Genomic DNA, 22,956 nt, shown 5'->3' with positions numbered 1-22,956 from the left:
TATGGTACCTGGGAGACAACTCCTGGAGTGGATAGTGGGTCCATCCAGCTCAGTACCGGAGCAGTGGAATCCAGAATAGACTCATCCCAATATGTCCTAAGCCACCCAGACTTTTTCTCTCTGACGTTTCTCAACTCAGGGACCATAACCTTTGGTTTCCTGACCCTCCAGTATCTTTTGTCTCCGGCCTTCCAGCCTCCTTCTTCCATGCCTCATCCTTTGCCTCAGCCCTCCCATATATAATTATTTGCACTTGCCTGACTTGACCTTGCTCTACAATACCTCGGGACCTTTGCACAAGCTGTTCCCTCAGTGGAAGATGATCTCACCCTCTGGCTGCTTCACCAGGCAGACTTTTCTGTCACTTCCTCCAAGAAGTCTCCCTTGGCCTCCAGACTGACCTTGCCCCTAAGTGTTGTAATTGTTTACTGTTCTGCCTCCTGGTCAGGACCAGCCTACAGGAGATATCAGTAGATGTGTGTGAGATTAATAAATGAGTCGGCTCTTTTATGAAAACAGTCCAGCACATGTGGGGCTACCCCCACCCCTAACCTGCAGCATGTCCTCCCTGGGCCTGACTCTGGGTTAGTATCACACTTTCTCATGCTGTTCCATCAAATAAGGGAATGAGACACAGAGGGATGCCCGAGACTCTGAAGTCACAAAAATCTGGCTTCAAATCCTGACTCTATCATCCAGCTGAGTGACCTTGAGCAAGCGTTGTGGCCTTTCAGAGTCTTTGTTTCCACTTTGGTAAAACGAGAATAGTCCTACTTCTGCGCTGCCTCATGGTGAGGCTCGAATTAGATGGTGCATGTGAAACACCCAGCATTAGTCAATTAGGTGTCCTCCTCCCCCACCATGAACTTGGAAATAAAATTGCCCTCTGAGTCTTAAGCCAGTAAAATCATGCATCGCAGAGGAGAAGAGCCAGGTGGGGGAGTGAATGAGGCGAGAGATGGTTTTGTAAATGACTGAAGAGTTTTGTGAACGGTGGAAACCGCAATCAAGGTGACCCGCCTGTAATCTCAGGGAGGCAGGGTGAGGATGTGATTGAAATTGAGAAAACAGAGGCCTAATCAATTGCATTGTGCTCTATCTGACGGGAACAGAAGGATGCACAGAAAAGGGGGTGCAAGGGAGAATTCATTCGGCTGCATCAGAGGGAGGGACGGGGAACCAGTAGACAGAGGGATTCCAGGCTCAGGCAGCTCTGGTCTCTGCTGAGGAGTCACAGGGACCTGGGGGACTCCAGGTGGCTCACTGCCCTGCTGGGCCATCATCTAAACTAAATGGATATCCAGGTACCAGGCAGAGCCCCTTGGGGGCAGACAGGAATATTCTGGTCCCAATAAAAGACTCTAGAGACTAAGAGCACTGATTTTGGAGTCAGAGGACTTGGTTCAGACCCCTGCTCTGCCATTTATGTCCTATAGACTACTTCACTCTGCCTCAGTCTTATTGGTAAAATCAAGATATAATAGCTATTTCCTCATAAGACTTTCCGAGGACTAAATGGCAGCATGCGTGTATAGGATGCCTCACACAGAGTGAATGATCTGTAAATGGTAGCGACAAAGACAACTAACATGTATTGTGCATTTTATTGCCATTTCCCAGAAGAAGAAATTGAGGCTTGGAGCGATTAATAGCTTGCACAACATGACACAATCAGCAAGTGGCAGAGGCCAGATTCACAACGTGACACGACAGTCCCAGAGCTGTGCTCATATTTGCTTACTCCACCGCAAGTGGAAACACTGGGCCTCTGATCTAAACATCAGGTTCTTGTGAATTTCGTTGGCCAGAGACCATGGCCTTCTGGAAGCCTTGGCCCCTGAGACTTGGAGTATGCAAAGCGAAGGCTCCCAGCGCTGTGACCACTTCTCTAGGCAGTGATTTGGCTTCTCTGCATCTTATTGCTCCAGTTCAGCCATCCCTAGCAGAGGGCTGAGCGCAGGGAAAGCTCCATCTGCACTGGCCACCTCATCCTGTTCCTTTGGGGAGTCACTCAATTTGGGGAGTTTCCAAGGAATCCTTCTACCAATATTTAGAGACAGTAACATCCCCTAAGCATCCACTGGGACAGACAGGATCCTTTCCCAAAACCCAGAGGTAGCAAGGGGGCCTTGGTTCAGATCCCAGCTCTGTCTCATATATATATGTGAACTTGGTACATCAGGTAATCCCTGGGCCTTAGTTTCCTCACCTGTAAATGGGGGTGCTAATCATAGAACCAGATTCAGGACTCTATTAAATGAAAAGATGACCGTAAACACATCAGGCATTCAGCTGACATTTAATAAACAAGTTATTATTATTACTACTATTTCTCCCCAGCCTGACTGTGAACTCGTTCAGGACAGGGACAGATCTTGTTCAGGTCTGTATTCCCAGGCTCCTGCCTAGCAAAGGGCCCTTCACAGAGCCAATACTTAGTCATTGTTTGCCAAGCATAGCTGTAATTCCCAGCTCCCAGACTCTTTCCCCTGGCTATTCTTTTAGTAAGTTAAGGGTCAACACTTCTTGACGGGAGAGGGGGGAATCCTTATTCCCTGTTCTTGTTTCCACCCAGAGTCACATCAGCTGCAGGGGTTTCTCAAAGGGGGACCCAGGGGATAGGACAAGTCTTCACTGCACAGGTACATGTCAGGATGTTAAGTACCCCACTTCCTGTCCATTGCATGCCAGCAGGAGCCACCCCGCCCTCCCCACCCAACCCCGCCCCCCCAACCCCTCCACCCCACCCCGGCCCATCACTGTGACTAACAGAACTGCCTCCAAACCTCTCCAAAAGCCCCTTGGAGGCAGAGTTGTCCCAAGTGAAATCCAAGGAGCTAGACTCTCAGGCCTCTGCCCACCCAGCCCTACCCTTGTCCCTTCTGGGGAACTTCAGAGGATCCACTGTGGTCCTCCCCCCGCCTCAGTGGAGGAGGCCTGAGGTTCTGCTGAGGTGCCTGTGATGAACAGTAAATCTGCTGAAATCAAGTAAAGACAGTGAAACCACTGCATGCAGACTGAAAGCCACATCAGTAATAAAGGGGATAGTTTGATCTCCAGTTACTTGATTCTATATCCATCTCTCAGTTCATCCTGAGCTCATATGAAGATGAGATTCAGGACTTTGGGGTGTCCTAGAACACACCTTGGGTACCCTGTGATTAGCAGCCATTAGGGCTCTCTCTAACCTCCTCCTCCTCCCAGCAGCTAAAATGGGCCCATTCACCTCCCACTGACCACCGTCCCTCCCACAGGAAAAGATTTTCATGGCTCAAGGATTCATATGGTCACTCTTCTTATTTACAAAATCAGTAAACACACACATGATTCAGAGAGGTGATGAGCCCTCAGCAACCCTCTCCTTCGCCCTGGGCTTGGACCCCAGTCGTGTACTACAGCATCCAGCCAGTGGGAAAGGGATCCACCAGAGACTTTCTCTGTGTTTGTAACTTACAGACATGAGAGAATTGAGTAGGTGAATTATGGGGGTCTGGACCAGGGTGGGTTGACAGGTAGGAAAGAAGGGACAGGAGCTAAGTGAGGGAGAGGATATACAATTTTATAAATAACTAGAAAAAAAATCTCAGCATTTCTTTTTTTGGGGGAAGGAGCACAGGCAGGAAAGCTAGAGGCATGTAGGGGCTTAAGTGGGAAGAGGAGAGATAGAGCTTGGGGCCAGAGTGGGTGAGGGATGATCTCTGAGCCTCGATTTGTCCCATCTCTAAAATGAACAGGTTGCCCTAGATGAACCCAAAGCAACTTGCTTGCTCTGACATGCTAGGACTCTATAGGGTTCTAGGCCTGGGGGTTTTGGGACCAGAGCCCTAGGAATAGGAAGGGGTTGGTGGGCACCCCCAGAGAGGTGGTTGATGCCCAATCAGGCTATGTCTCATCCCCAGGCTGGTACTGGGGTTCTGTGGAGGTGAAATAGTCCTCAAGGAAGGACTGCAGGTACTCGAAGGTGGGTCTTTCCTCTGGGTCCAGACGCCAGGTTTGTTCCATGACCTCGTACAGGGATGCTGGGCAGCCTGGGGGGCACGGCATGTGGTAGCCATGCTCCACTTGTTCCAACACTTCGCGGTTATTCATGCCTGGAAGGTAGGGCTCCGTCAGTCAGAGGGCCTAGCCCCTCCTGAAGAAGCAACTAGGAAGAAGCTCTTCCCATGACCACCATTCCACCTCCCCATCCCCCAGCAAACCTGGGTAGGGGACGCGGCCCTTGGTGATGAGTTCAGTGAGTAGAATCCCAAAGGACCACACATCTGACTTGATAGTGAATCTGCAAAAGAGGGCAGCCTCAGGGGCTGTCCACTTGATGGGGAACTTGGTCCCTAGAGAGATTGAAGGAGAAGAGAAAGTTAGTGAGGAAATCCTTGGGAATAGCTAGATTAAGAGAATGCCATCTTTGGGAACGGTAACCCTAAGCACAGAGGTCTCTGGGCATAACAGGAAAGACCTGGTATCTAGCCAGAACTTGCTAAGAGTGTAGTATACTGCTGGGCACTTTGCAAACATTGTAATAATTCTCATCATAATTATAGCTAACACCTGTATAGCCTCTACCATGTGCCAGGCACTGTTTTAAGCAATTTACATGCAATAACTCATTTTAACCTTCAGGAAAACCCTGTGAGTTTTATTACTATTTTTTTTTTTTTACTATTATTATCCTTGTTGTGTAGAAGAAGAAAAGGTGGCACTAAGTAGTTAATAACTTGCCCAAATCATAACAACTTCCAAGTGGCTAAGATTCAGACCCAGGCATTCTGGCTACAGCGTTTTTGTTATTACACTCTATGGTCTTTCACTTGAGATTTATAGAGGTGCCTGGCACATAGGAGGTGCTTGATAAATATCTATTGTTTGAGTATTTTCATTGGGATTGTTCACTGAGAATCCCATTGTGAGAAAAGACAGCTCCCAGAGAGGTTAAGTGACTTGCCCAAGGCCACATGACTGGTAAGTGGAGGAGCTGGGTTTGAACCCAGAGTTGGCTTTTATATTATATTGGAGTAAGAGTGTCCTGGATGGTCTGGGAGGAGGCGGGGCCCCATGGTAGCCCCTTGGTGCACTGGGGAGCTCTTGGAAGGAAGGGTGAGGCAGGGCACCTTGCTGGGGGTTGTACTCGTCATCCTCGATGAGTCGGGCCAGCCCAAAGTCAGCAATCTTGCACACCAGCCGCTCCCCGACGAGGATGTTGGCTGCCCTGAGGTCACGGTGAATATAGTTCATGCGCTCCATGTAGGCCATGCCCTCAGCAACCTGGGGGCAAAGGTACAGACATGAGGACACCATATTTGTGTAAGTGATCATTTGAAAAATCCTATTTTTCAGACTGAGGCCCAAAGAGAGGGGCAGGGTCCTGCCTCAGGTCGCACAGATGGTCCAGGCGTTGGGGCTGCACTTCCAGGAGCAGGCTAGGTGCTGGAGGACCCAGGGGTTTGTGGAAGACGATAGGAGGGGCTCCGAGAGATAAAGGTGGCTGTCTCAGCTTACCTGTGCTGCCATGTCCACCAAGTGGGGCAGCTTCAAAACATGGCCCTCCCGGTCCTTGAGGAACTCCAGCAGGCTACCTGGGGAGAAGAACTCAGAAAATCAGGAGCAAGAAGCAGAGGGTGGGATGATTTGAGAGAATAGTACCCAAACATATGTATTACCATATGCAAAAGAGATAACCAGTGCGAGTTTGATGCAGGAAGCAGGGCACCCAAAGCTGGTGCTCTGCAATGACAGGTGGGGAGGGAGGCGGGAGGGACCTTCATAGTGGAGGGGACACATGTATCCCTATGGTCGATTCATACGGATGCATGGCAAAAACCATCACAGTATTGTAAAGTAATTATCCTCCAAATAAAATATGTTAATTAAAAAAAAAAAAGAAAAGCAGCAGTTAAGACCCTACTCCCAGCCTTGGGCGTGCCTTCTCTCACTTGGCCCCACCCCCTGTTCCCAGTCCTCTCACCCTAGATCCACGTCCCCTCAACCCCACACACACACCCACTCGAGATCCCGCCAGGTGCCTCAACCCCTCACGGATTTCGCCCAGACCGTATTCCCACCGACAACCCTATTCTGCCCAGATGTCTTGGACCTCCCCACAAGGCTCCGTCCCCGGGCACAGACCCCGCCCTGTCTAACTTGGCGCCCCCCCAAATTTCCAGTGTTTTTGTTCTCATTCCGGGGCCCCTCACTTGGACTCTGCCCAGCGTTCCTCGTCCCTTCACAAATCGCCACCCCGGTTCCTCCCCCAGATGCACCCACCTTAAACTGGGACTCCCCCTGAAAACCCCGCCTTCCCAGACCCCGCCTCCTGACCCCACCCCTCACCGTGGCACATGAACTCGGTCACGATGTAGATGGGCTCCTCGGACACCACCGCGTACAGCTGCACCAGCTTGTCGTGGCGCAGCAGCTTCATGATCTGCGCCTCTGCCAGGAAGGCCTTCGGGGACATGGTGCCCGGCTTTAGCGTCTTCACCGCCACCTTGGTGCTGCCGTTCCACGTGCCTGTCGCGTGGAAAGGCTTGTCTGGACCAGCTCCCCGCCGCCCCCAGCCCTCGCCCCGGCCTCCGCCCGATCCCCCACACCACCACCCCACCCACAGCCCCTCCCCCGCTCTCGGGACCTCCGTACCCAGCCACACATCCCCAAAGCAGCCGGTGCCCAGTCGGCGCTCCAGCGTGATGGAGCTGCGGCTGATTTCCCAGGCGTCCTTGGCCAGGCCCAGCGTCTGCGGCTTCATGGTGGTGCAGGCCGCCGTGAGCAGATGGCACAGCCCATCGTTCACCTCTGGGCAGTGGGGCATTGGGAAGTTGAAGGTCAAAGGCCGGCCAGGATGCTCCACATATTCCTCATCCCCACCCCAGCCTCCAAGACCAGTTAAAAGGCACTAGGGCACAGCTGAGGGTCACAGGCCAGGGTAGAAGGCAACCCAGCCCACTGAGTAGGTGAACATGTTGGTGCCCAGGGAAGGAGGTGGCACCGGAGGGAGAGATGATTCCTGTAAGGACTGACGGCCTTCCCATAAGAGGTGGCCTCCAGCTGGGCCTCCAAGGATAAGATGGGATTCTGACAGGTGGAAATGGACTTGGGAATTCCAGACAAAGGTGTGGACAGGAAGCCTTCACCCTTCCACACAGCTATGCTCGGCATAACCAACCAAAGCAAAAACCAGGGTTGGATGCTAAACTTCTCCTCCACCCTAGAGCCCATCCTCCGAGTCAAGTCCATTCAGTCTCCTACTCAGCTCAGACATTAGGGGAGCGCTCTCCAGCCATGTAGAGCTTCACGCCTCAGTTTCCTCTGGAAACTTACAGAGCAGGATCCTGGGCCAGGCGTCCAGACACTTGGGTTCTAGTTCCGGTCCAGGCACGATTGCTTTGGGAGCCCTTTCCCTTCCCTGGGCACCTCAGTCTCAGCCAATTGGTTCAGGAATCTCAAACGCACGCCAGCCTGAAGGGCGGCCCTCACCAAGGTAGTGCTGCACCAGCTCCTGCACGGAGTCAAACTGGGCCCTCGTTGTGATGTAGTAGCCACCGGTGTCCAGTTTGCGGATCTTGTAATGCTTCACATGATCGCCTCTGGTCTGGTCCCAATCCCGGATGGACAGGGAGTAGGCGCCTGTGGGCAAGGGTCACCTTTGGCTCTGCTTTCCTCCTCACCAGCCCCAGTCTGGAAGCCTGGGGAAGCCCAAAAGGCTGGGGACTCTGAAGTTGGATGGCCATACCCCTTGAACCCAGTCCCCATCTTAGCTCAGTCCCTCCAACCCTGTCCCAAGCCCCACCCCACTGCTCCTGAAAGTGAAGGGAAAGTGAAAGTTGCTCAGTCGTGTCCGACTCTTTGCAACCCCATGGACTATACAGGAATTCTCCAGGCTAGAATACAGGTGTGGGTAGCCTTTCCCTTCTCCGGGGGATCTTCCCAACCCAGGGATCGAACCCAGGTCTCCCGAATTGCAGGCAGATTCTTCACGAGTTGAGTCACAAGGGAAGACCACTGCTCCTAGCCCCACCCAAATGGCTAGGCTGCCCCCACTGGGTGGGCGGTGGCAGAGCCCTCACCTTTGGTGGTCTCGCTCTCTCTAATGAGGAAGGCCCCGCGGGAGTTCCCTGGGGAGAGCAGCTGCCTCTCAGCGTCCTTCCTCCCGATCTTTCCGAAGTACCACCTGTTGGGAAAGGCCAGCAAGAATTAGATACACCTGGCTCAACCCCCAACTCAGCCTCCCGGGAAAAGTCACCTCACTAGCCAAGATTCGATTTCCTCACCCAGGAAATGGGGATCACACACCTGCTTTGCAGCCTGACAAGGAGGATCACAGAGCAGGGACACAGAGCATGCCTGGCACACAGGAGGTGCCCAGTGAAGTTTAGCTTTCTCCTCTTCACTCTCCGGGTTTCTCTCTTATTCATTTATTTGGTGGCAAGGGATCTTCCTTTCGCTGGGAGGGCTTCTCCCTAGTTGGGGCTCACAGAATCTAGAGGGCAGGCTCAAGAGTTGCATGCATGGGCTTAGCTGCCCCCGTGGCACATGGGATCTCAGCTCCAGGACCAGGGGTTGAACCCCAGTCCCCTGCATTGGAAAGTGGATTCTTAATCACTGGGCCACTAGGGAAATCTCCTCTCTGAGTTTCTCTTGAATTAAAATTGCTAGACTTCATCAGGGAGTCACTACAGCTCCTTCCATAGGCTCATTTACAGATGAGGAACTTGAGGTTCAGAGAGGGGAACTGACCTGCCCACAATGCTAGCTGATGAGCTCTATCTAAAACCTTTGCCTCCCACCCTACTTCTTTACTCACCAACCCACGCAGTCACTCAGATTCCTCTCTCCACATACTCCTCAAACCCTTTCCTCATTTGGCATCCAGAACAACACCCTTTTCTGCTACTCTTCTTTCTTTTTTTAACCCCCTTGGCCATTGAGCATGACTTGCAGGATCTTAGTTCCCTGCCCCAGGGATTGAACCCAGGCCAAGGCAGTGAAAGCGCTGAGTCCTAAGTACTGGACCACCAGGAAGTCCCCTTTTCCCTCTTTCCCTCCACTCTCTAAAGCCTGGATGTTGTTTTAAGTCTCAACTTCAACTCAGACCTCAAGCATTCCTGCTGTCTCTCGGATATACTTCCTGGGACTGAGCTGGAGCCTTGAACCAATGGTGAGATTACAGCGGGAGGAGAGCCAGAGTGACCAGAGGTGCCACAGAAGACTCAGGTGTCATTCGATCACTAAATTGGCTTGTGATCACCTTGGGCTGAATTAAAAGGAGCACGGTTTTCAAATTAAGGGAGGTGGCAGTCTCAGTGAACTCTGGGACGTCAAGCCACACCTGGTTACCAGGCACAGTCTGGGGAACAAGGAAAGGCATTGGCGAGTAGTGTCCAGGAGGGCAGGCAGGGTGGGGAAAGGAGAAGCTGTGTAGACAGATCACATTTTTCAATGCTCTGCCCCCTCCTCACACCTTGACATTAGCTACTTCCTTAATCATTGACATAACAATAATAGCACCTATTCTGTGTCAGGCTCTGCTGTCTTACATGTGTGTATTCATTTCATTCTTATAACAATATTGTGAAATAAGTACTGTTATTAACCCCCATTAGACAGATGAGGAAATTGAAATACCTAGTGGTTAAGCAACTTACCCAGCTACACGGCTGTTAAGCTGTGCTGCCAGAATAGGAACCCAAGCTGTCTGCTCTCGGGCCTGCACTCTTAACCACGACAGCGCTCTTAACCACGACGCTGCACGGAGCGCCTCTCAGAGCTTCACAGCACTGCCTCTGAGATGTGGACCCCCAGATCTCTCACCTGCCTCATCACCTCCTCTCCTCCAAGAAGCCTCCCATCACCCTCTCCAGATGAAGGCCTCCTGCCATTTGAGCTCTGGAGCCTGTCCACTGGCCTCTGCTCAGGGACACCTCTCCCCCACCGACCAGCCTGCATCTGCCTCCTCTCCATCCCACCAGCCCCTACATGGGGCCACACTTCTTTCCCCAAAGGAAACCATTCTAAGTTCTATCTCACCACCAACGTTCTGCTGTATCTCTCACCTTCCTTCACTTGAAAAAGCCCTTCACACTTGGGTCTCTGCTTCCTCACCTCCCACTCCCTCCCAGGCTCTGCTGTCTGGCCTCCACCCTCACTTCACGTGGAGGGATGTCTCACCAAGGTCAACCCTGTTGCCAAATCCAGTGGCGGCTTCTGACATTCCCTCTCTTGTTTCCTGAAACCTCCCTCTGTCTTCTTGGTTGTTCTGACTTGGCCTGGCCTGGTCTGCCAACAGCTCCTGCTCCCTCACGCCCGGCTTTTTCCAGAGTTGGGTCCTAGGACCAGTCTCTTTCATTTTCTTCCTTCACACCTCTGTGCAGCTCTGATGATTCTTTCTACTCTGAAGAGTCCTGAATTTCCACCCCAGCCCAGGCGTGACCTCTGCAAGAGCCACAGCCAACAAACTAAGGAATCTCAGTACTAGTTAGAAAAGGATGCCCCTTCATCTGGGCTAATGCAGGCGCAAGGCTTAGCATGGGCTGGGCAGCTCTCATGCAAAGCACACCTAATCTAACTGCTGACTTAATTGTGGGTGTTCCTCTCCATGAATTCAACCTCACAAGCCCCTTCTCATGTATCTGTACCTGTTCCTGGGTTCCCCACTTTGGCAAACAGCACCTACTCGGCTCTACAAGAAGCCTGTGGGTCACTTTGGATCCTTCTCACTTCCCACAGCCCAGCAGCAAATCAGTCACCAAGTCCTGGTGACTCCCACTCTGCAGTCTCTCCAATCTCTACTTTTCCTATATATGGATGTATATGTGAAGCTAGATTAAAAACTGTGAGCCTCAGTTTCCTCATCCTTAAAATGGGATAATAATAGTATCCATAGAGAATTAAATGAATCAAGGTATGTAAAGTACCTGTCGCAGTATCTCAATTTCATCAGGGTGTTAAAAAATGATATTTCTCTGATTACTTAACAGAATTAATTCTAAGTAATGTCTCCTATGTGTTTAGCACTTCACAGTGTTTTAAAAACTCATACACAGTTGTTATCGCTGAGAGAATATATGTCTATATATGGCTTCCTTAGTGGTTCAGTTGGGAAAGAATCTGCCTGCAATGCAGGAGACCCGAGTTCAGTCCCTGGGTTGAAGGAAATGGCAACCCACTCCAGTACTCTTGCCTGGAGAATTCCATGGACAGAGGAGCTGGGCAGGCTACAGTCCACAGGATTGCCCAAGAGTTGGACACGACTATGTGACTAACTTTTACTTTCATAAATATATAACACTTAGCAAATGTAGCCAGACTAGCTGGGTTCAAATACCAGCTCCACGTACTTACTAGCCATGTGAACTTGGGCAGGATATTTAATTTCTCTCTGCCTCAGTTTCCTCATTTGTAAACCAGTATAGTATTAGTTGGGCTTCTCTGGTGGCTCAGAGGCTAAAGCGTCTGCCTGCAATGCGGGAGACCTGGGTTCAATCCCTGGGTCGGAAAGATCCTCTGGAGAAGGAAATGGCAACCCACTCCAGTATTCTTGCCTGGAGAATCCCATGGATGGATAAGCCTGGTGGGCTACAAAGAGTCGACTTTGTTGGTACACAGAAAGCACTCTGAATAGTGCTCAGAATATGGTGCGTGCTGGATAATATTACCTACTATTAGTATCATCTCTCTTATCTTCTCGTATCCTCACGATGACCTTACTGGATTATAGATAAGGAGACCGGCTCAAAGTGTAGCTGCGACTTGCTCAAGAGTGGCTTGAATCTGGACTCCAGAGCCCTGCCCTTAAGGCGTCCCCCTATTTTACTCACTCTTCAGCCTGGATGGAGTCCACAGGGGCCACGTAGTTGCTGGGAATGTAGCCAGTGTGTCCGGAGCTGAGGGACCGAGCCTCCCACCAGTCACCCTCGCTGGAGACACAGAACAGAGGGTTTTGTTGGCAACCTAGCCCCTGGGGCACCATGGGGCCAGGCAGGGTCACATTCAAAGATCAGGCAAACACTGGCCCTGCCAACCCCTCACCCGGCACATACCACCCCCAGGGCTTTTGCCTGTTTTGCCCCCAGCCACTGCAGCTGCCCTGGGAGCTTTTCCCCGCAGAAGGAGAGTGTGTGGGGACATCTGGGCCTCCTGGCGTTCTTTTCTGGCACCTCAGCTGGGCTGGGGTTTGGGCAGGCAGTGAACAGCTAACTAGGTCACTTCCCCATTAAAAACCCCTCCAATGGCTACATTTCCTTCTTGATAAAATCCAGACTCCTCAAGATGGCTTAAAAAGCCCTGCAGACACTGTTCCCACCCAGTCCTCCAGGATCTGTTCCGCACTTCAGACTTTATGACCCTCCTAATCTGAACCACTTGGTGGTTTCCAGAAGTCATCATGTAGTTTCATTCTAACTCTCTTCCTTTTTTGTCACCTCTTCTTTCAATGTCTCTTCGTTTTTCTGGTCTCAGCTTAGAAATCATCTCCTCCAGAAAGCCTACCCTGATCACTAGTACCCTAGAGGCCGTGATTGGTGTTCTTTCCGTGCGCATAGTTCCTCAGGCTTCCCCTACATAGTAGCAGTTACCCAGAGATTGTTATTGTCCTGTCTCTTTCTCCAGTTAGACTGGCATTTCCCGAGGACAAAGACCAGTAAGATTCTTCTCTGGGTCCTGAGCCGGGGGGGCCTGATCACTTACGTGTTGTTCAGGATGTGGAACTTCTCGCCCTTGGTGAAGGTGAGATCATCCTCCGTTCGGGCCTCATAGTCATAAAGGGCGATGAACATGGTCACCCCAATCCCTGCAGAGTCAGGGTTACTCATCAGAGGGCTCCCGGAGGCTGCACCCCCAGAGTCCTGTTCCTCAGACAGGCTCTCTGCCTTTCCACTGCGGCAGTGCCCTGGAGCTCAAAGGTCTTTGGAATCCAGTGGATTTCTGATTTGGACCCTATGGATTGAGGACAGACACCATCGAGCTCATCCCTCCTCCCCTGGGGGCTCCCTGTGAGTCCCTTCTGCTCTCCCCCACCATGCAGACATCCCACTGGTAACTGTCTTCAGAGTCCTTTCATCAGACGGGGAACAGAGCTCTGTCTGCCCCTCAGATGGGAGTTTCTGAGGGTAGGGCTGGACAGGCTCCCTCAGACTGCGCTAAAAGCAGGGCTGTGTCTCCCAAGTCATCCTGGAGGTTCTGAAGGACAAGGCCAAGTCTCTTCTCCCCTGAGGTCCTGTGAGGGTCCAGTCAGTGCTTGCCTCCAGCCCCCTGGCCTCACCTGAGATGCCCCGGATGGTGCCCGCATCGAGGAAGGCGGGGCTGGCGGGCTGAGGGGAGAAGCTGTTGTAGTTGGGGATGTGGGAAAAGGAAGATGCAGGCCGGCTCTGAGTAGGGTCGGGGCCGTAGCGGTCTGCAGCCCCATAGTTCTTGAAGTCCCCTTCCAGACCATCATCCTCTTTGGCCCCCGGCTCCAACTTCTTGCAGAACACACAGCCCATGCCAGGTGCCCTGCTACAGAAGGGGGGCATGGTTCACTCAGGGGTCCACGTGAGACATATAGTGTGCAGAGGCGTGCAGCTGCCTCACTCAGGCCTGGCGGGGGGAGTTATCCCTAAGTGAGGGATAAAGGGGGGCAGGGTCTCCATTCTGTCCTCCCCCACAGCTGCTTTAGTGTTTCTGGAGAGTATATATCTCCTCCACAGGACTGGTTTTCTGTTTCAAGATGTTTCTGTGTTTATGTACATGTTTTTGCCTCCTATTGCTTCAGTGTGTTGGGTTTCTATGATCCCCCTCAGAGTGCTTGCGTGTGTGTGTGTGTGTGATGACCCCTCTCAGAGTGCTTGCGTGTGTGTGTCTTTCATGTGTCTCTTAGTATTTGTGACTTTGCTCGTGGGTGCGTGTCTTTGTGTGTATCTAGGCAGCTCTTTGTGAATGTCTATGTCTGTGTGTATGTGAGTGTGTTCTTGTATGAAACGTCTCTGTGTGCTCATGTCTGTTGGAATGTGTCCATATGCAGGCGTTTCTGTGTCAGCATGTATGTGTGTGTCTCTGTGTTTGCAGGTGTGTGTGAGTGAGTGCGTCTGTGTGTCATGACCGTGCATGCAGCCCTGTGTGGGAGTATTTGTGCCTGCCTGCGTGTATCTCTGTGTGCAGGTCTGCGTCAGTCCGTGTGGGTATGTGCATGTCTGTGCATGTGCGCATGTCTGTGTGCCAATGCGTGTTTATGTGTGAGTGTGTGTGAGGCCTGTGTGCCTGCACCTGGAGAGTCCCTGCAGAGGGGGATCAAGGCCATTTCCTGTCGTGGGTCCAGCCTCTGGCCTTTCAAGCTGCCTCACTCTCGCTCCCCCATCTGTTACCTAGCAACAGGGCCCTTGTAGGAGGAAGGGGCTGTGAGGAATTGTGGGGCCCAGAAAGGCCACCGCCACCCCATTTCCTGACCCGGGGAGCCCTCAGCCCCCACTCACCCCTCAGGCCCCTACTCCTGCGTCAGTAGGGCTGTGGCATGGTCCTCAGGAGGGGCCGGAGACCTGAGGGCTGGACAGAGGACACAGAAGATGAAGTCCCTGCCAGGCTTCTGGCGGCCAGATGCCCACACGCGTCCTCTCCAGGGAAGCCAGGGGCCTGGGCTCTGCCCCGACAGGACTCCTCCTTCCTTTTCCTCCTGGCCTCCATGGCTCACTTAATCATCCACCCTCACACAAGACCCACCACCCACACCAGCCCTCTCACACTCATCTCCACCTGACACATCAGCACACGAGCAGCACACACAGCGGCACAGTCACCCGCGGCACTCACAGCACACCCCTGCCAAGCAGGCTCAGCAGCACCAGCACACAGCGACACAACCAACTCACACGAGCCCAAGCTCGCGGCACGGCAACGTGCGCACACGCACGTGCACACAGGTTGCCCACTCAGGCTCACAGACTCGCACACTCATGTAAGCACATCTCGGGGTTAGACCCAGGTCTCTAACAGGATTTCTATCAGCCCTGTTCAGTTCCCTCTAGGCCTCTGGTCACTGTCTCCTAAAACCAAGCCCTCCCTCTGAGCTCTGCCTTGGCACCCCTCCCTGGTCTGGGTAAACCCCAGCAGTCCCAGGACTACATTGAATAGTCGAGGGAAGATGGACACCTACCTCCAGAGCCACCTACCTCCAGAGCTTGTTCCACACCATGGAAAGGCCCAGGTCAGAAGTCAGGACCACCAGGTCCCTTGGGAAGCCCCCAAGGGAGCCAAGGCTTTCCCGGTAGCTGTGTCTTCTGAGTGACAAGGCAAGCAGGTCATTGAGCAAGGGCTTTCCACACCCTGCCAGAAACTCTGCCATTGCAACACTCAGAGAGGAACTGCCGGGGAAAGGGCTCGACTTCCTCAGATGTGAGCTCTGCTGCTGCTGCTGCTAAGTCACTTCAGTTGTGTCTGACTCAGCAGCCCACCAGGCTGGGATTCTCCAGGCAAGAACACTGGAGTGGGTTGCCATTTCCTTCTCCAATGCATGAAAGTGAAAAGTGAAAGTGAAGTCACTCAGTCGTGTCCGACTCTTAGCGACACCATGGACTGCAGCCCACCAGGCTCCTCCGTCCATGGGATTTTCCAGGCAAGAGTACTGGAGTGGGGTGCCATTGCCTTCTCCGGATGTGAGCTCTAGGGTGGGGCCAACCCGGTGTGCCTTCATTTCTCCCAGAGGACCCTCAGGACAGGTGTCCCGCCTCGCCTTTCTCGACTCCTGAGTCTGGTTCCCTTCTCCTCTCTATGGGTCCTGCCCACCTGTCCAGCCTGCACCACTCACCTCTTCCAGGAAACCTTCCTGGATCACTGGGTCTAGCTGCTTGGCTGATGGCTCTGTCACACCAGTGCCTTGTGATCCCCGCTTTAGACCCGCCAGCCTGTCTCATGCTCCGCTGCAACCATTCTCCCGTGTATGTGTAGGGGGTGACACCCATGTGGTGAATTATGAGGCGGGCTGTGGTTTGAGCTCCAAAATAGCCCCTGTTCACCAAGCCATTGCCGAGATCTTCACCTCAGGACCTTAAGACCCCTCCCCTGGGGTGAAGCCACTGTCTGAAGGGCTACAAGGGCTACAGGGCTGGTTAGGCTCAGGGAGAGAATAGACGCAGAGGTGGAGGAGGGGCATCTTGAGCCAAGGGAGGGGATTTCAGGCACCCAGGGGACAGATGGGGGTAAGAGGAAAACACAACCTACAGGGTGAGAATGGAGGTCTTCTCACAGGAAGACACACGCACATCTCAGAAGGCACACAGCCCTCCCAGCACACTGACACCCCGTCCCCTCAGCTACACAACAGTGCCTCACATGGACTCTCTCTGAGCTCCTCTGTACAAATTCACAGACATAGACATCTATGAATAGACACTCACCTTCAGCCTTCACCCATCTATACACACACACACACACACACAGCCTCTCCCATTATAGCCTTCCCCTGTGTCAGTCACTGCATTAAACACTTTATACATATTACCTCATTTTATCCTCACAACAACTCGACAAGGTTAAGGATTATGATTAATGCTAAGGCACCCAAGGCACAGAGTGGTTTAGAAACTTGCCCAAGGCCACACAGATGAGGTATCCTGGCGCTTGGTTCCAGAATCTGAACCACTTCTCTCCATTGCCTGGTCACAGACACAGAGGCTTCCAGCCATTCCTTCAAGCACACACTGGTATACTGAGCCCCCACCAGGAAACCCAGAGATATATGTAGTCCTCCCCTCCCCCAGTCACAGATCCACACAGAGCTCCTCTCGATAAGTTTCAAACTTATACGATCTCTTGAGTTCCCACTTAGACATGATGCTGCCACTTCCAACAATACGCAGGTACCTGTTACCCCCATCTTTAAAAGTCAGCCTAAGGGGATCCCCTAATTCTGCAAGCCTGGAATTGGGAGGGGGTTTAGAGACCCTCCGAGAAGGAGGCAGAGGGAGAGCCCTGGCAAGGTTGATGGTGTGGGCGGGGGGCGGGGGGGGGGCGGGGCAGGGGTGAGGGTGTGCTGGTACACTGACTCTTAAAAGAAACGGGGGAATAAAAAGGCCCAGATTTGTAGCATTTGCTGATTTCCATGGTGTAAATATTCCCACCATGGCCGATTTCAAGTTACTGAAGTGACTTGCTGAACGCTGGGCTGGAAAAAGATTTGCAGAATCAGCTCCCCAGGGCCGGTACTAGGTAGCTGGCTCCAGCATACCGCTGCCGGAAAGAAACAAAGAGACAAACAGAGACTGAAATGAGAGGCAGCGAGACGAAGACAGACAGAGACTGAGAAAGAGAGGGGTTGAGACAGAGAGAACTAAAAGAGGCAAAGACAGACAAAAGAGAAAGGGAACACGGAGGGGCCTCTCTGCTCAGCATCTGCATGGAAACAGCCCCCAGGAATCTTTGTCTTCCACTAGCTCTCAACTCAGCTACAAGCCACCAATGCCTAGGAGCATAATTTGACTTCCAGAAGTCTGGGGAAGCGGGTGGGAAGGTAAATAACTATTAGTTTTAAAACGTTAAAGTATTAAACACCTACTCTGTGCCTGGGGCTTCCCTGGTGGCTCAGACAGTAAAGACCTGCAATTCGAGAGACCTGGGTTCCATTCCTGGGTTGGGAAGATTCCCCTGGAGAAGGGAATGGCCACCCACTACAGTATTCTGGCCTGGACAATTCCATGGACAGAGGAGCCTGGCAGGCTACAGTCCATGGGACTGTAAAGAGCCAGACACAACTGAACAACTTTCACTTCTCTTCACTTCACGTCACTCTGTGCCTGGCACAGTGCCAAGCAAGTCCCATGATTGATCTCATTTAGTGACCCTATGAGGTAGGTTTTATTATTACCCCTATTTTACAGATAAGGAAACCGAGTCACAAAAGTGTTAAATAACTTCCCAAAGATTATCTACACAGTGAATAAGGGGAAGCTAAAACACAACCCCAAGCAATTTGGCTCCAAAGTCCATCTTAAGCACTGCTTATTTTGAAGTCCTCGTGAAAGCAATACAGTTATGTACCTTCACGAGCCCCCACAGAGTGCCAAGCCCTGTGCTACACACCCTGAATCCTCCTTACAGCCCAGTGAGGGGGAAGTGACCTGCCCAGGGTCTCTGAGCAACCACCGATTTTCAATAGCCCTTAGAATCTGAATCCAAGTCTCTCTTTTCTCAGGGCTGATATAGGTTGCCTGCTTACAAAGGGAGTGGCTCAGAGACCCGCCACAAGTGTTCTGGTCACTGCAGGGACTTGAGTCTGTTAATAAACAGGCCTCTTGGACATCTGGTTGACAGGAGTTGGCTTCCAAAGTCTGATCTGGGTCAAGATCAGGTTGTGGATGTCAGAACTGAGGTCCAATCCTGGACCATGGTGTTCCCACCTTCAGCATCTCTCCCTCTGTGTGGCCCTCCCAAGTTTTGAGGCCTTGATTGAATGACATCAGCCTTCTGAGCATCTGTTTTTGCATCTGTATCTTCCGTGCAGTTGTTAGGAAGGCTCTTGGCCACTGTGGTTAAGGGAGGCTGAGAATCACAAGCAGCAAAGCTAGAAGGGCCCCCAGGGATGATTTATCAGTCTACCTCTTTCTTGTGTGGAGAGGGGAAGTGAGTTGCTGGAGGTCAAACAGCCAGACCTGGGATTCAAAGCCAGGACTATTAATTCAAGTACAGAGTTCTGTTCCCAGCTGTGCTCTCCAAAGCCTGAGCAAGGGGGTCATGTTCTCCCTGATTGGTGAATGTCATATTTCCTACCCAGTCCCCGGACAACTGCTCATACCACCCCTGCCATATATATGGCAGCTGGCCATAAAGCGGAGAAACTGCCCGCCTCCCACCCCTCCTCCTGGACACAGGAGCCCCAGATGCACCCATCCTTTCTTCGGTCTATACCTCCCAACACCACATCAGGGCTTTGATGTAGACACAAGATGTCCTGTTCCCCCCTGATTTCTGCCAAGTATCTGTGGGATCTGGAAACTGATTTCAGCTCAAATTCTACCTGACTTGAGACATTGGGCAGGTCGCTTCACTTCTCGCTGAGCTGCAGTTTCTTCGCCTGTTAATAGGAATCTCAATCCCTGCCTCCTGGGGTTGCTCCTGAGCCTCAATTGTGGTCAAGCCCCTGAGAGCACCCGGGGCACTGTAGTTGCTAGGTGAACTTTCACTTCTGGCCCCTTCCCTTGAGGAAGCCCCCTCCAAGGCCGAGGAAGGAGAAGTGACGAGGCAGAGAAGAAAGAGAAGTGCTCAGGGTGAGGTGGGAGGGCTGAGCCAGCCCAGCCGCCTGGGGGATTTCACCAAAAGGGAACTGGGACTGAACAGGGGCAGGAAACCACCATCCAGCAAGAGTTCCGGCTTCTCCTCAGGGCTTCAGGCTGGCCTGGTGGGCAGGCCTGAGTCTCAGGCTCGCCGCACCCCATCCCTCACCAAGGCCTGACCCTCTGATGAAGGCTTCCATTCCTCACTGAGACCTTCCACCCCTCCTTGGCTCCAGTGCCCTTCCTGAGCCTCCATCTCCCTCACTGAGGCCTTCATCTCTCATAGAACCTCCAACCATCTCACATCACTCAGGCCTATCACCCCCACCCCTAACACCCAGGGGCTAAGAAGACATAGCCAGCTCTGATTCTATCACTTTGGTAAAGCCAGTGTGTGGGGGTGAGGGAGGGGCCACACTAGCTTTCCCCTCCACAGGGTCCTCACCGTGTCAGCTGAATTTTCTCTACTTCTTGTGGGTATAAGTGTTTTCTCATCGGTTGCTGAAAACCTACCCGCTAGCCTCTAAAACAGAGATCTTGAGAGACTTGAGAGATTCTTGGGGGATAGAAAGCCATGAGCTGGTCCAGGGGGAACTGAAGGAGTAGGAGTCTGAATTTCACAGCACGCCCAGACAGGAAGTCCCTTCCCCAGGTCCAGTCAGAAGCCAGCCTGGTTGACTCTGTGCAGGAAGGGCTCTGGGTCCTCTTTCCCCAGCCCCGGGGTCCCCCTACCCATCCTCCCAAGGTCTGGCCACTTCCTTTGCCACATCAGCCCCAGGTGGCTGCAGAGAACACCCAAACACCCACACACATGCTCACATGCTCAAGCTCATTCACTCAAAGCCCAAACCATACTCACAAACACTCTCCACCCTCACTTACAGCTTCACACCCACTGGAAAGCAAGAACCAGCCACACAGCCCAGGAAACCCATATGTTCTTTCACCACTGACCGCCCCCCCCCCCCAACCCGGCTTCCCTCTCCTCTCCAGAGGGCAATGGAATTTGGTAGGGATGAGGAGGGAATGTAGGCTTCAGTTCTGTCTACATCCGTCACCACATCAGGGACAGGATGCCCGGCTTCTGGGTCCCTAATGCTGACCTGTCAGTTATTCACTCCCGAACCTCCATCTTCCCATCTGAGAAGTGGGAACAGAGCCTTGGTCTCCCACCACCACACTCACAGATGGAACGATATCAAAAGACTCAGGGATCACTGGTTTCAATAAAATGAAGTTTCAGGACTTCCCTGGCAGTCCGGAGGTTAAGGCTCCACGCTTCCAATGCAGGAGGCATGGGTTTGATCCTTGGTTGGGGAACTAAGATCCCATGTGCCACGCAGCATGACCAAACATTTTTTTTTTTAATAAAACAATTTTAAAAAAGAAAATAAAGTTTCAATAAAATGCATATTCTTGAACGTTGCATTATTTGGAATTGAGAAGAGCAAAACTTGCTGACAAACCAGTGTTTATATCATAAACACACACACACAAATCACCAAAAAAATAAATAAGGGGAAGGGTCAAGGACAGTCTCAAACTGGCTGACTTTCCCAGTGTGGGGCCTCAACAGACTCACAAATATTTATTTTATAAGAAGTCACCTGTGTTTTGGTCCCTGGAGGCCCTGTCAGGCTTTCTGGTCCAGCTCTATGCTTATGAGAAACTGAAGAGGCTACCCCCAGGACACCGGGTGGGGTGGGGGTGGGGGTGGGGGTGGGGGAAACAGCTTAGTCTATCCGAATCCCACGACTGGGGATAAGCTGGGGGATGGAAGCTGGGTAGGGGCAGGGATAATTTCCTACACAATGCAAATGAGGAAATTAAGGCCCAGAGAGGCCGCATAATTTGCCTAAAGCCACACAGCAATCCAGCTTCCAGTCTGGCTAAAACCCTGAGACTGCAGATCCCCCACCGCCCCGATCCCTGAACACTTGCACATCCTCGCCTTACTCCTCGGCCCCGCAGCTCGCCCCGAACTAAGGACTCAAAATGGGGGTGGGGGAGGAGACCACGGAGGGCAGCGCAGGCGTTGAGCCCCGAGGCAGCCCAGAGCTGGGCTAAGTCCCTCCGCCCTCTTGTTACCATGGAGACAGCCCCTCCCGGCAATCGCGGTCAAAGGCAGGATTTCCGTCGGGGCGGCCAGCAATTCCCGGATCCCGAGAGGAACGTGGACCGAGATCACCGCTGCGGGAGGGGAGGGGGCACCCAGAGAGGCCCATCCCTGCCGAGGGCGGGGACTTCCCCAGGAAACCAGGACCCACGCCTCCTGCGCGTTGCAGGAGTCCCCTCGCCAGCCCGGACCCGCCCACCTGTGCCGGGCTGGAGCTTCTAGGGGGGCGCTTGTGACAGCCTCCCCTCCCCTCCCGGCCGCTGGCCTCACCCCACCTCCGACTTCTGCCGATTCCGGATAGAGGGGCTTCCTGGACCCTCGGGATTGCGACCCACATTCCGCGTCCTCCAGAAACGGTTTTCCTTGACTCCTTTTTGGCAGACCCCTCCCCGCCCGCCTAAAAGTCTTTCCTCTCTTCCAGACCCCTCAGCTTCTCCCCAGATTCTCACTTTCAAGGTCTCTTAGTTTCTCAACCCAGACCCTTTTGAGGATCCCCTCAGTTTTCCTCTTCCGACTCAGCCCTTTCCCAGCTTCGTCTTTGCAGGTTCCCACCAGGTCTTTTTTGGGGGAGCCCTTTTAGTCTACTTTCCGGGCCTTCCCTCAGCCCTCTCCCCAGAATGTATCAGCTTTTCACTTTCCAGAGTTCCTCCGTTTTCCTTCTTATGTCCTTTGCGGGGTGAGGACCCTTTGGCCTTCAACGCCGTCAGCTCCCCTCCCCAGGTTTAGGGCTTCCTCTCCGCACCCCACGTCCCCCTTTCTTCCCAGCCACGAAGGGACTGGGGGCGGGGCACCGCCGGCCCTCCCAGCTCCCCCGACGGCTCCTACCTGGTCCCAGGCGAGACCGCTTCTGACTGACCCCGGGGCTAGCCGGCCGGGGCTCCCAGCAGCCACGAGTGCCGACAGGTGTGGGGGCGAGCAAACGGGGGTGCTGCCCGCCTCTGACCGCGGGCCCCTCTGGTCAGGGAGGAGGAAGCCGCCTCGGACTTCTCTTATTGCAGCCGCGGCGGCGCGCGGTGGCGGTGGCGACGGGGAGAATTTGCAGTCACGCCCCAGCCCCAAGCCAGCTGCCCGGCGGCAGCGGGGAGGGGCCCTCACATCCCAGGCCCTCCCGCCCCCGCTTCCCACCTCCCCCCGAGTTACCGCTGCTCGGTTTTCCCAGGCCTCCCCCCGCAACCCCGACCCCACCCCGGCTCCTCTCCCCAGATCTGAACCCTTAGCACAGACTTCCCCGAGACTCCCTTCAAAGGGTCAGATTCCTCACACCCAGAAGCACCTGCTCATTTAGAATTATTGCCTTTGAGGTTAAGAGGGGGCATTTCTCCATCACTGCTCTGCTCTCTGGCCTTTGCAACTGAGAAAACTCGAGGACCACACCGGGACAGGCCTTAACCCGAGTTCTCACAGCCAGTTGACCCAAGGCTGCTGTTACCAGAGCCACTTGGTCTCCAGTCACCATGCTCTGCCATCCTTGGAGACTGGGCACTGGAAAGGTTCTGGGACAGCGAGGAGCAGCAGAAGACCCTTCTCTGCTTTTCAGAGGAATCAGTCATTCCGCTACACTGAGCAAGCAGGAGGGTGTCAGCCTCCCCCACCCCACCCCCAACTTTTAGAAAA

General features: G+C 53.1%; 1 protein-coding gene across 14 annotated transcripts; it reads right to left on the bottom strand.

Moving 5' to 3' along the window:
- Positions 1-3,278: 3,278 nt before the first annotated feature.
- On the bottom strand, positions 3,279-22,482 carry FGR (FGR proto-oncogene, Src family tyrosine kinase). 14 transcript variants are annotated; one of them, XM_069578887.1, is made up of 14 exons: positions 18,971-19,174; positions 15,132-17,187; positions 14,439-14,508; positions 13,253-13,485; positions 12,679-12,781; positions 11,811-11,909; positions 8,061-8,164; positions 7,471-7,620; positions 6,634-6,789; positions 6,328-6,507; positions 5,497-5,573; positions 5,109-5,262; positions 4,200-4,331; positions 3,279-4,091 (listed from the first exon to the last, which is right to left on the bottom strand). In XM_069578887.1, the coding sequence occupies exons 4-14, from the start codon at positions 13,470-13,472 to the stop codon at positions 3,883-3,885; spliced, it is 1,584 nt and encodes a 527-aa protein (XP_069434988.1). In that variant the 5' UTR covers positions 13,473-13,485; positions 14,439-14,508; positions 15,132-17,187; positions 18,971-19,174; the 3' UTR covers positions 3,279-3,882. The 14 variants fall into 14 exon arrangements, with proteins under 14 accessions (XP_069434988.1, XP_069434987.1, XP_069434989.1 ...); XM_069578886.1 differs by lacking the exons at positions 15,132-17,187; positions 18,971-19,174 and adding an exon at positions 22,168-22,482; XM_069578888.1 differs by lacking the exons at positions 15,132-17,187; positions 18,971-19,174 and adding an exon at positions 22,168-22,421 and having other exon boundaries at positions 13,253-13,482.
- Between the last annotated feature and the right edge of the window lie 474 nt (positions 22,483-22,956).

The sequence above is a fragment of the Ovis canadensis genome, chromosome 2, assembly GCF_042477335.2.
Source record: "Ovis canadensis isolate MfBH-ARS-UI-01 breed Bighorn chromosome 2, ARS-UI_OviCan_v2, whole genome shotgun sequence".
NCBI classification, from domain to species: domain Eukaryota; kingdom Metazoa; phylum Chordata; class Mammalia; order Artiodactyla; family Bovidae; genus Ovis; species Ovis canadensis.
The sequence above is the reverse complement of the archived record's forward strand: the minus strand, read 5'-3'. Positions and strand labels throughout refer to the sequence as shown.

Coding starts and splice junctions, on each gene's coding strand:
- FGR (XM_069578886.1), bottom strand. CDS start 13,472: ATGGGCTGTGTGTTCTGCAAGAAGTTGGAGCCGGGGGCCAAAGAGGAT. Junction 8,165..11,810: donor GACTCCATCCAGGCTGAAGA/GTGAGTAAAATA, acceptor CTTTCCCAACAG/GTGGTACTTCGGAAAGATCG. Junction 7,621..8,060: donor AGAGAGCGAGACCACCAAAG/GTGAGGGCTCTG, acceptor CCTTGCCCACAG/GCGCCTACTCCCTGTCCATC.